The 13,102-nt window shown below is 31.0% G+C and overlaps 1 protein-coding gene and 2 long non-coding RNA genes across 4 annotated transcripts; 2 read left to right on the top strand and 1 right to left on the bottom strand.

The window, feature by feature from the left end:
* The first annotated feature begins 2,063 nt into the window (after positions 1-2,063).
* Positions 2,064-3,703, top strand: Sry-delta (Serendipity delta). Of its 2 annotated transcripts, XM_075290937.1 has the most exons (2): positions 2,091-2,289; positions 2,345-3,703. In XM_075290937.1, exon 2 carries the CDS (start codon positions 2,405-2,407, stop codon positions 3,380-3,382), a length of 978 nt encoding a protein of 325 aa, XP_075147052.1. In that variant the 5' UTR covers positions 2,091-2,289; positions 2,345-2,404; the 3' UTR covers positions 3,383-3,703. The 2 variants fall into 2 exon arrangements, with proteins under 2 accessions (XP_075147051.1, XP_075147052.1); XM_075290936.1 differs by having other exon boundaries at positions 2,064-3,703.
* A 1,258-nt stretch (positions 3,704-4,961) lies between these two features.
* On the top strand, positions 4,962-5,857 carry LOC142239503 (uncharacterized). Its single transcript, XR_012723054.1, has 3 exons — positions 4,962-5,299; positions 5,364-5,469; positions 5,535-5,857. It is a non-coding gene; the product is annotated as an uncharacterized LOC142239503 (long non-coding RNA).
* A 3,833-nt stretch (positions 5,858-9,690) lies between these two features.
* LOC142239497 (uncharacterized) lies at positions 9,691-10,108 on the bottom strand. Its single transcript, XR_012723053.1, has 2 exons — positions 9,990-10,108; positions 9,691-9,924 (listed from the first exon to the last, which is right to left on the bottom strand). It is a non-coding gene; the product is annotated as an uncharacterized LOC142239497 (long non-coding RNA).
* Positions 10,109-13,102: the final 2,994 nt, after the last annotated feature.

The following is a 13,102-nucleotide window of genomic DNA, read 5'->3' as shown; positions in this document are numbered from 1 at the left end:
GTAAAGTCACGAGCAAGCGTGTGTACCCCCCCATGGTATTAATAATGTCAAACTAAAATGGCAGATCACTCAAGTTGTGTTTGTATGTGTAGTGTTGTTGTGTTTGTGTATGTGTAGTGTTGTTGTATTGTTGAATGCATATATAAAACATCAACATTGTTGAATACTAAACATAAACAAAGCCTTTGACAAGATGAATGTCGATATTAGTCACCTGTTTGCATGACTTTACCTCTTTAATATGCCTTGTGTTGAGGGTAATGTCTGTTTTTTGTTGAGAACGCGATTTTCTCAACAATTTTTCAACTTGAATATTACCCTAATCCTTTGAAAAAATGTTCGAAAAATTGTTGAAATTTAGCATTTTTCAAACGTTTGTGTGTTCTTGGGCTGTCGTCCGGAATAACTGATAGTCTGTAAAGCGCATACGCGAAAAACAAAAACCCAACCGTTCGTTCCACAAACTGATCTCTATTTCCTACATTTTTTAATAAATACCCATTCTCTTGTTCTTTTTTCGCTCTTTCCATTGATCAAAATTATTCAATTTCAATCACAAAGGAGATTGGATCAATCACATGTGTAATTGGAAACGGAAAAAAATTTCAATTACGTTTGTAAAGCTGAGTACTATGTTCACTTTTCAAGCTGAAAACCAGCTTATTTTCACGGTTACTTTTTTTAATTAATTAATTTAGAAATACAAAATTATTTGCAAACAATTTCTAGGATCTTTTCCATCCATTATTTGGCAAGACTCGATCAAAATATAATAGTCTTCATAAATATATTTGTACTTTTAATTTAGTGTTTTGGTGAAAAAGCTAAACATAGTACTCACCTTAAAGGTGGGTATTAAGTTCGAGTTTAGCCGCTCAAACCGCCATTTTTTCATGATTACTTTTCTTAATTAATCCACCTTAAGGAACACAAACTTTGTGAAAATTTGCTTTGGGGTATTCCCCATCAAGTTATAATAAAATTTGCAATAAATATGTATAATTTTATGCCGTTTTTTACTGATTTGGTTTCCACTTTAGCGATTTTAGCGGCTAAACTCGAACTTAATACCCACCTTAATTGAAAAATGTTTCCGAATTGATTAACAAATTGATTGAATTGGAAACGTAACAAATATCAATAATTTTTTAATTGGTTTTTATTCAGATTTAATTAAATAATTAATTGAACCAATTAACATATTAATTGAATCCGTTTCCAAATTCAATTTTTTTCTTTTCTGAAAAAAGTGCTTTGCCTTTTGTCTTTACAGAATGCGCATTTTTAAAATGTTACCAGCAACCTAAAAAATGCTATCATTTCAGCGGGCAGAAAAGAATTCAAAGAAGGAAACAGTTCAATCGCAGCACTATCGTTTGTTGGCAGTGCTGAAAATGCCCGAAATTTGCCTCTATGCGTGGCACTATTTTCACAACAGAATTCGAAGCCTTTTCGCACTTTTGCCTGTTTTTTTAGAAAAGAACCTAAAAAGTACATTTTCCGGGCAAAATTCAAAAAAAGTGCGCATTTTTTACAAGAAAAGAAAACGCCATAAGTGTTTAATTGAAAAAATTTTGGTGATAATTTTTTGTGTGTAGTGGAGATTCTCAGAAGCGCCCCCAAATTCCAAGAATGTTGTCAGGGGATAGTCTGTAAAGAGCATTAAGACTATAAGTTTTTCCGGCGGAATGTCTATATTTGTAAAGAATCTTACAGTGTATCCAATCGATACGACAATTCGTTGATGACTAAATAATCGGTAAATGTGTTATCGATCCCATAAACATGTAACAACATCGATTATGCCTTTGGACTTAACTTATAATGTGGGCAATATATGGAATATGTTCGACACGACCACTATCGTCTGCACGGCGCATAAAAAGTTCCAGTATCGTTTATGTCTTCGAATTTAACTTATAGTGTGGCCAATATCTGGGATATGTCTCGAAAAATTGAACACGAGCATTATCGTCCGCATAAACGTATATGAACGGGGCAAAACAAAACACGTAAGTTGGAAAGTACACATTCTTGTACCCTTTATTTGTCATCACTATCACCGATGATTTTGGTTTCTTCAAACATTTATTAGTGAAGTGAAAACTAAATTTTTCGATTTTGCGAATTAGAGACGGAGTTCCTGTCGTTATTTGGGATTGCAATTTGAATTTATTTGATATTGATTTTCATGGGATCCCCTGCTTGTTTTCTCTGTTCAGTTAACACTAAAGAAAGTAAATTTTACGATGTTACATCAACAATTGTGCCATATTCCAAAAAACCATTGTATGTCGTTCTTCAGCATCTTGGTAACTGCATAAAATACAAATTAATCTTTCAGAATGGTGGAACCTACGTTTGTAGCGATTGTTTCAATGAACTCGCCATTTATGACAATTTAATGTTGAATTTATTAAGTTCACAAAGGCGTTTAACTAATCAGTTACAATATGCAGTGTTAGTGAAAGATGAACAACCAGAAGTTCAAGAGCCTCTAGAAATTCATTTAGGGTTTGAGGATGATCCAAATCTTCAAGATGCTTTTAATCCCGATCTAGATACGAAGGAAGAATTGATCGAAGTTGATGAAGACTACGCCATCGAAGAAGAGATAGTATACGATTCTGGTAACATTGAGACAATTCCCCAATCAACTCAAACAACTACATCGGAAAAAGACTGTGGCTATGAATGTCATATATGTGGCGAATATTTTGATTCTAAAGCGGCTTTGCAAGGACACAGAAATGAGACGCATAACTACGGAAAACAATTTGTTTGTAAAATATGTGGTGTATCTCGAAAGGACGAAGAATATCTAGAATTACATATGAATATACATGAAGGAAAAACAGAAAATGAATGTCGTTATTGCCCTAAGAAATTCTCCCGCCCTGTAAACACCCTGCGGCATATGCGTGTTCATTGGGATAAAAAGAAATTTCAATGCGAGAAATGTGGTGAAAGATTTTCCCTCGATAACATGTTATACAATCACAGAATGCGTCACGAAGCAGAAGATAATCCAGTGATATGTAGTATCTGTAATCAATCTTTTAAGTCCCGTAAAACATATAATCATCATATATTGATACATCAAGAGAATCGTCCACGACATCATTGTACCTTGTGCCCTAAATCATTCACTGAACGCTACACTTTGAAGATGCATCTCAAAACGCATAGAGATCACCAGAGTCCAACATCGGATACAAAGGCAAATGGAACAAAAGATTCTAAAGAAGAAACAGAAGAAGCCATTAATCTATTAGTAGAAACGGAGAGTATGGATAATTGTGTCATTTGCAATAGAAAATTCGATAACAAGCCCTCTTTCGAACAGCATTTACAAGAATTTCACGGAGTGGTATTAAAATAATCAAAAGAGTTTTAAATGTATGATTTTTAAAATACATGTACATAATTTCTGTTTATGCGAACTTGCGTAATATTTTTAAATTGGTTGAGGCATGTAGATAAATATATGAAGGGGTATTGCTTCAATTGTAGGCTGAAATTATTGTCATAATAATATATACATTGAATGTTATAAAAAATGATATAAAAAAGTGTACAATATTCACTATATTAGCTATTCAACATTGCCTAGCATATATCCTAGAAATGAGAATGTGGGATTAAATGATTATAAAATTGTTTAAATGAATATAACATTAACAATAAAAAAATAAAAAATAAACTATACTGAGAAATTTCTTATAAACGTATATAATATAGAAAATAATTAAGCATTACCTATTAATAAAATTAGGTATGAGAACCAGTTTATATTTTAAATATTTTTTCTTCTGGTGAATTACTTTTTTATTTTGGATCCAAAGAGATATGCCAAATACGGTTTATAACGGTCCATGTTTCGATACAAACCCATATATAAAATTATATAACGAGTTTACTGGTCTGCTCCTCTATCTCATACGAAAGCTTTCTTTCGTATTCCAAACGAAAGGAAATTGACTTTGGTTCTTCTATTTCGAAGTGCAAGTCACTTCATATACTCATATATATAAATTTTTGGCCAAGGCATATTAACCCTGCTATTATGTTGAGGTCATTTGATGACCCAAATCGTATTTATCATCAACGTATTTCTTACTAGTGGAATATAATTAAAAGTTCTTACTACTCAGTACATGCATTTGTGAAATATACAAAATTGCACCACGGTGGCTCCCATCACTAACTACGACTTCATCTTTTTTAGAACCAAAAGGTGCTAGTAAATAAAAAGAGGTGTAAATTTTGTCAATCAAAGAAAAACTTTCAATGAGTGCATAAATTGCATAATAAACGGTATGTCGTGTCTCATCGACAGACAATGGCAGTAACCACCTATTGCGATGTTCACAAACCATAAAAAAAAGTTTTAATTCGGTACATATGTATTTCAATTTATTTAATAAAAGTAAGAGTGGGTCAAAATATGACCTTAAGGCCGGTATGCACCTCTAGCGAAAAATTTCATTCCCATAAGAAATGCATTGCTATTTATGCTAACGAAATTTTCGGTAGCGTTCAATTTCGTAAGCTGGTACGCACCTCTAATGAAAATAACAGGGTTGTCAAAAGCATATTTTGGCAGCAAACATTTAATTTATTACAATCATTGTTGCGTAAAAGTTTTAAAAGGTCTGTAAATAATAAACAATTTATTTGAGGAATATTTGGAACATATATTAAGAATTTTTAAAAGGCATATTTAGTGAGGTAGTTTCGCCAGTTGCCATATTGAAACTTTGATTGTTAGTCAAATTGACTTAAATTTAAATTAGAGAAAGTCTGGAAATGTATCGATGTATGCTGTGAAATATGAGGAAATGTTTCGGTTTGCAAGAATAATTGAAGTAGTTCTTACCATCAATTACATAAATAAATTTAAAGCAAATTAAATATTTCAACATTTTTGGTAAAAAATATTTTTTTTTATTTGTCACAACCCAATAAACACAGGATGAGCGTTTTTCAAATGAAACAACTTTTCAGTTTGAGGGTAAATATAATTTTCAACATAAATTCAACTTGACTTGAAATAGCTCATCTTCAATACATCTTCAAATTGTTTGCGAATTACTTCCAATTTGCCAAAATGTTGACGAAATCTTTGAAAAGGTGTTGAAGAAAATATGAGAAAACCTTGACAAAACACTACCCTAAAATGCAACAAAAAAACCATGTGGTTTTCAATACTTATTTGTGCAACGAAGTTCGTGGTCAATTGCAAGAAATAAAAAAATGGAAAATTTTAGACAATCAACCAAATAGTTTATAAAAATTGGTAAGTGAAAATAAAAAGTGAAATAAAACTTTAAGGAAGTCACGAAATGTATATGTCTTTGCAGAAAAGTGAAATTATGGATTCTACGTTCTTGAAAACATTAAAAAGCTGGCCGATGAAAAAATGGTGGACAATTAACTGGAACTGCTTCAAATAGTTTATAATAATTGGTACGTCAATTTGAAAAATTAAATCAACACTTTAGAGAAGTCACTAAATTTAAATCTCTTTGCAGAAAACTAAAATCTTTGGATGCTACATTCTTGCAAACATTAAGAAGCTGACCAATGAAAAATGAGTGGCTTATCGACAAGAAAAAGTTTCCAGAAACATTATAAGTGCAACCAATTAAAATTGTTAAAAACAACAAATTGTTGAAATCAACAACTTCTGGATGAAAATGTGCATCATATCGTCAGTTTAATTCATATGCTATTATCAGTTTAAAATGGATATTTTGTGAATTCCTTCTGCTGGAAATCAATTCTAACACGCGGTCCAGTACGTTCCTAATTTCAAATTACCCGCATGTTAATAAATTTTAATGCTGTTTTATGACACCAAAAGGAAAACGAATTATCAATGCAAAAGTGTTTACTAATAATGTTTAAGATATTTAAAGGTTTGTTGTTGTTTTTTTTTTTCTTATTTGTTGATATGTTTAATAAGATTATTATTTATCAATTGGTATTGTAGTGTATTATGTAGTGTAGTGTATTATATATTTTATTTTGATGAAAATGAATAAATTATACAAAATTCATAGAATTTCGGCTTTGACTTTCAATTTGAAGTGGGTATATCATTCATACAAAATTTAGGTTGAAAAGTATTTGCAACGGTGTTAATTTTGAATTTGACTCGCATCGAAAATTGTTTGACAAATTATTGAGTAGCGATGCATTTCAATTTGAGGCAACACTTGAGATATTATTGCTAATGTGTTGAATTTCACTGTTGAGGGTAATGTCTGTTTTTTGTTGAGAACGCGATTTTCTCAACAATTTCTCAACTTGAATATTACCCTAATCCTTTGAAAAAATGTTTGAAAAATTGTTGAAATTTAGCATTTTTCAAACGTTTGTGTTTATTGGGAATAGTCAATTGAGCATTGGCGTAGCTAGCAACATTTTCGTAAGGGGTATAAGCTACAATGGGTGGTCAAGCAACTCGTACTTTAATTCGTTGATTTTAGCCATTGTTAAATCACTCTTGTGCGCTGTCTTGATGAAAATGATGAAACTGAGACAAACAGCTGTATTTATAACCAAGAATCAGCTGTTTATGTGCATTTCAGTCGAACGATAGAGCTCGTTCGACATACGGAAACAGGCTGTTAATCTTTTTCCAGGAGTATTTTCGAAATATCTGGATATAGTTTTTGGAAATCGTTCCTATCGTACACAGAAAAAACTGTCACCAAAATATTTCCAATTAAAAAGTTGATTGTGGTTGAAAATTGTTTCAATTAATAAATTAATTGAAAAAATTAACTTTTTAATCAAGATAGAAAGATTATGTTTGAAGAAAGTATTATGAGACTTTCTGTAAAAAAGGGAAAACTTAAAACTTTGCAGAAAGTGGAAAAGTCATGGCTAATGACTTCTTAGGCACATAGATTTCAGAGAGTAGAAATCTACTACAATCCTATCGAGCAGTGTAGGAAATGATTAATGTTGCAAGTACCATTTATTTTACCATCCTTTGGAGATGTTGAGTCTTCGGCTGACGTTGACAAAAAAGAGAGCTACATTTTGTATTTTAATCAAGAAAAATCGCATTGATCGGAAAATTGACGGATAAAAACACAACCATATTTATGTTACAATACAACGCATCTAAACTAAACTAAAAACACTAAGTAATTGAAATAGTTACGTTTTTAATGAAAAAAAAATTATTGAGTTTTGAAATCAACATCAATTTCATTTTTAATTGATTCAATTAAAAAAATAATTGAAATATGCTAGTGAAATCAATTAATTATTTAATCAGGTATTTTTTTTAATGTCCAATTAAAACTGTGATTGACACTATTATTTTCGTGATTGAAGGCATTTCAATTAAAAAATTAATTGTATCAATTAATTTCATGATTGAATCAGAAAAAATTTTTTGTGTGTAATGTTATATATCCAGTATGAGCTAAAAATGTTTGCTGGTTTCACTGTGGCGACGATTTCTTTTTTAATTGCTATCAAATACAGAGAGTATAAAAATACAAGAGGACGAAAATTTCTCTTCTACAAAAACAACAAATGTCAACCGTATAGATGTCGCACAATGCCTGCAGCTTTGGTATTACCGACGTTGAGGTCGAAGCGCCCTTTTGATAAATTGTTTATATAGGCATCGACAGTTATAATTTTAAATTGTCTGCCAAAAATTTAATAGAATGAAAGTATTTATATAAATGAACATTTGTTATTACAAAGTAGGTTCTAAATCCTATTTTCCTTACGTTTCTTAAAGCCGGCAGAGAACTGAACTGGGTGACGCCGACGCAAACTGTATGATATTTGAGAGAAGCGTCGACAAAAACTGCATTAGAGACATTAGAGACATTTTCCTTATGACTGCCACCTACCGACGCAGTTTCGCTTGACAGTTTCGTCCTCTTGTCTTTTTATTCTCTCTGTCAAATATTTGTCTAGTGTTACCGGACCGTGAGTCTATATTTGAAGCTTTTTATCTTTAATTCAATGATTCTACATTTCAATTAATGTAAAGATTATTTTTAAATCATTATTTAATTACTATTTCTTGTTGTCAAAAATGTCATACGCAACTGTTAGATTTGGTAATCTCAAATTCGACTGATGTTGACTTTAGAAGTTTACCAAAATCGGCTTTTGATATTGGCGAAAATGTACTTTTAATGATGACCAAAGGTTAGGTTAGGTTAGGTTATGTGGTAGCCCGATGTATCAGGCTCACTTAGACTATTCAGTCCATTGTGATACCACAGTGGTGAACTTCTCTCTTATCACTGAGTGCTGCCCGATTCCATGTTAAGCTCAATGACAAGGGACCTCCTTTTTATAGCCGAGTCCGAACGGCGTTCCACATTCCAGTGAAACCACTTAGAGAAGCTTTGAAACCCTCAGAAATGTCACCAGCATTACTGAGGTGGGATAATCCACCGCTGAAAAACTTTTTGGTGTTCGGTCGTAGCAGGAATCGAACCCACGACCTTGTGTATGCAAGGCGGGCATGCTAACCATTGCACCACGGTGGCTCCCAAAAATCAATTAATATATTTCCAACGAAATGGAAATGAGGCGAACATTTTTTATAAAAGAATGAGTTTAGCAGCTGCCGACTTTTTATGTACAGTCAAAACTGCCACCGATCATGCTGGCTCATCTCGACTGAAATATAGCCGCCAAATTATCAAGAAGTATTTTTTAATAAATCTTACAAATAAGGTATTATTTTTTATTCTTCCAAAAATTTGAATGATCCACCAAAAATATTGCTATACGATGGCGGTTCGGAAACTTCTTAGCCTATCAATGAAAGAGAATAGTTAGTTTTTCAAAAATATTTTTATTTTTCAATATAACATAATCTCCTGAAACTTCAATACACTCTATCCAACGATTTTCTAGCAATTCTATCCCTTGATTAAAATAGTTTTCCTCAAGGTCATCAAAATAGTGGTTTACAACTGTAATTGCATCTTCATTTGAGGTAAAACGCTTCCCAATAAACACAAACGTTTGAAAAATTCTAAATTTCAACAATTTTTCAAACATTTTTTCAAAGGATTAGGTTAATATTCAAGTTGAAAAATTGTTGAGAAAATCGAGTTCTCAACAAAAAACAGACATTACCCTCAACAGTGAAATTCAACACATTAGCAATAATATCTCAAGTGTTATCCTCAAATTGAAATGCATCGCTACTCAATAATTTGTCAAACAATTTTCGATGCGCGTCAAATTCAAAATTAACATCGTTGCAAATACTTTTCAACCTAAATTTGTATGAATGATATACACAGAAAAAAGTGAATAATTGAATCAAATACATAAATTGTGAATTCAATTATTTTTGTATTTCATTTTCAGCTTATGACGAAAATTGTAAATCCAATTACCCAAATTGTAAGGTTGTCATAAAACTATTTTCAAATGAAGTAATATTTGTGTTGAGTATAAATGTAATTGGAATTTGTCAAAATATTCAAATGACATAGTACTCAATCCAAATACATTAGTATTTGAAGTATATAAAGTGTTTTCAATTACAGTCGTAATTGAACTGAGTACAATGTTTATAGAATTTTGTAACCTATACAATTACTATCGTAATTGTGTTTATTACGATGTTAATCAATACAATCTTTGTACTATATAATCTATATTAATTTAAGAAAATTATACAAATACACTCTGAAAAAAGGTGCTATGCTTTTTATTATAAAAAAGAAATTCTGAAAATATGTATAATTGAAAATACAGCGAAGTACATGTTTGGTAGAAAAATACAGAATATTCATTATAAACGACGTATTTAACAGGCTAACTCACAAAGAACAGTTTTTGAATTATCTGTACCACCTGCTGGAATTTCCCAAATCTTCCTCATTTATATGCGATTTGTTTAGGCCTCCTGCTCTTCTGTAATACAAACATCTATTCATTTCAAAGTTTCGAAAATATTTCAAAGTTTTACATGATTTTACCTTCTGTTGCTGGGAAGAAATCCTCGAAATCCCCGGTTTCGAAGTAAACACATTTTCGTCTAGGCCACATATTTTTGACAGTCGGCTTATATCCATTAATAGGGCAATTTGACGTGTACACGAAATAATTGTAAAAACAAAATAGAAAGAATGTAATTCTATATATGTTCCAAAGCTTATTCGCAAGTTTTTAAACGACCCAATTCAGGATGTGTGTAAGTTTATACAACGAAAGAATTCATTTACATATTTTATTAAAGTTTTCAGCGAATTTTAAAAATTTTACGAACATAGAAATATGTATGCACTAAATGTATTAAATTAACTTTCCATAATAAAAAGTTTGTGCTGTGAAACTTTCGTGATTCGTCGTGATCCCGACTAATAGTCGAAGTCACGAGAATTCCCGTTAGTCTAAAAATTGCTGTGAACCGTTAATCGTCTTTAAAAGTTCTGTTTGCGTGAACGTACATGAGTATTTCGTGAATGTGCTTGAGAGAGAGAAAGAATTCTACCAACACGTCACAGGTTAGACTCACAATCAGCGTTGCCGTTTTGGTCCGATCGGACCAAAATTGGTCCAAAATATTTCTAATTTTTAAATTTGGTCCGATGGTTGGACCAAACGGAATTTGGCCCATTTTGGTCCATTCTAGTATTTAAAAAATCTATCACATATTCAATAATATATATTAAAATATTGTCGTGAGGCCAAAGATTTCATGTGCTTAAAATACGAATGCGAATTTTGCTTAGCATAGAAGAATAAGGTTTTTTTCTTGTCCAAAAGTCTATAAACTTTTCAATGAAGTCGGTTTGTCCTTATAGTTAAGTGATTCGACATAAAATTGGGTATCTTAACATGAAAGAAAATTTCGTTTTACTAAAGTCAAAATGGTTTTAATACTCCTGAAAAAATATTCAAAATGAATGAAATATTGTTGACGTTTTGCATCTTGAGTGTAAAACTAAAAGCTTTTAAAAATAAGAGGTGTTTTTAACACATTATTTTAAAGTCGTTTTTTACTTGAAACATAAAATAATTTTCACTTGAAGTAACAGGGATTTGTGGCGTAAATGTGTCTTCACTTCTATTCGCTGATTCTTTGGCTCGGAATCAATACCAAAATCATTAGCGTAAAGACAAAATTTGGAGCCGTGAATGCTTGTTTTTCAGTGTGAGATTGGATACCATTTCAACTAAAATTGACTTTAAAATTCGACCTGTTCAAAACGTCAATTTTTTTCAAATTTAAATAAAAAAGTTGAAAAGTCGAAGTTGATGTCAACCGCTAAATCATATCAGTCCTTTCCGATTTATTTTACTTTTCTAATAAAAGCACTATGTACAACTGTAAAATATTTCTTAAAGCATTTTGCTTAGAAATGGGAAATTTGGTCCGCTGGAGGGAATTTTGGTCCGATTTTGGAAAAATTTTGGTCCAAAATAAAATTTCGCAGTGACAACGCTGCTCACAATGAAAATGTTCATTTTTACGAAGAGAATTCTTTCAGTGTAGTTTCCAAAAAACGCGCATGACCAAAAAAAAAACTGGTATTTAGATAAAGGTACTTACCTGCGATAAAAATACAATATGGTGCGCCAAAAATGTTGTAAATGTTAACATTTCGAATCGCGGTACCGATACCACAGTTTATTTGCGGGTAAATTCGACCATGTTTTGAAGAAGATTCTTAATAATAACAATAAATGACATTTTATTGTTTGTATTAATTTATTTTTCGTTACGTAGCAACGTCATAAACAGTTTTATCAGGCAATTACGCATTATACTTAAATCAATAACTTTTATACTTGGTCCAATTGAACATAGTAATTGATGTGTTGTGAATTCAATTACCAGTGAATTTTGATATTTTTGCCAGTTTTTCATTCAACCAATTATTTTCATGTTGGACTTAATAAAAATCGTATTTGATATAATTTTTTCATTCAATTATGCCAATAATTGATTTTTATTTTGCTTCAGTTTTTTCTGTGTACCCACTTCAAATTGAAAGTCAAAGCCAAAATTCTATGAATTTTGTATAATTTATTCATTTTCATCAAAATAAAATATATAGTAATACACTACACTACATAATACACTACAATACCAATTGACAAATAATAATCTTATTAAACATATTAACAAAAAAACAAAACAAACAACAAAACTTTAAATATCTTAAACATTATTAGTAAACACTTTTGCATTGATAAATCTATTTCCTTCCTTTTGGTGTCATAAAACAGCATTAAAATTTATTAACCTGCGGGCAATTTGAAATTAGGAACGTACTGGACCGCGTGTTAGAATTGATTTCCAGCAGAAGGAATTCACAAAATATCAATTTTAAACTGATAATAGCATGTGAATTAAACTGACGATGTGATGCAAAATTGTATTTTTATTGATAATTTTTTCAAAATTTTACACCCAGAAAAAAGTGCCTTCGAAACTAAAGGAAAAAATTTTCATCAATATAGTTTATCCATTTTATTTCCATTAAGGTAAATTTTTGTGAAAAATAATAAAATTTACTCGTTTCAGTAAAAAAATCCTAAACTGTAAGCAGTTAGGAATAGTTCATTAACTAGAATAAGGCATGGAATTTTACTCATACTATTTTCTTCGCTGGGTATAAGAGTTTACTACTGAAAAAGAAAATTTTATTCAGCGATAACAAAGCATTCGTAAAAATAAACAAAAACCGAACTAAAACCAAGTTTCCTCAAAATTAGTAAAATTTCTTATAAAATGATAATTGCGACTTCCTTTATAATAGAAAGTTTTTCATACATACGAACAACACTTGGCATAGAAAAATATTTTAGTTCATTCGTACTAAGAAGTATGCAATCCTTTCAAAACTTAAGGAAACACACTTGTTAGAATATAGGAAATTTTCCTAAATTTCTATTGTCTACCTGTAATCGATACCTGTCATCGTAATCGATGTGTTTGCGCGTGGGTGTAATCGATATATTTGCGCGTCGGTTGTTTTTTTAGTTGGAATCGCGTTGTTTTGGTATACGGAGAGATTGTTAAAAAATAATATGGTAAAATAATATAATAAATAACAAATAAAATATATAAAATATTTGTTAT

Source organism: Haematobia irritans, chromosome 1 (assembly GCF_050003625.1).
Source record: "Haematobia irritans isolate KBUSLIRL chromosome 1, ASM5000362v1, whole genome shotgun sequence".
Lineage (NCBI taxonomy): Eukaryota > Metazoa > Arthropoda > Insecta > Diptera > Muscidae > Haematobia > Haematobia irritans.
The sequence above is the reverse complement of the archived record's forward strand: the minus strand, read 5'-3'. Positions and strand labels throughout refer to the sequence as shown.

Bases quoted from the DNA above. Each gene is read 5' to 3' on its own strand.
- Sry-delta (XM_075290936.1), top strand. From the start codon at position 2,192: ATGGGATCCCCTGCTTGTTTTCTCTGTTCAGTTAACACTAAAGAAAGT.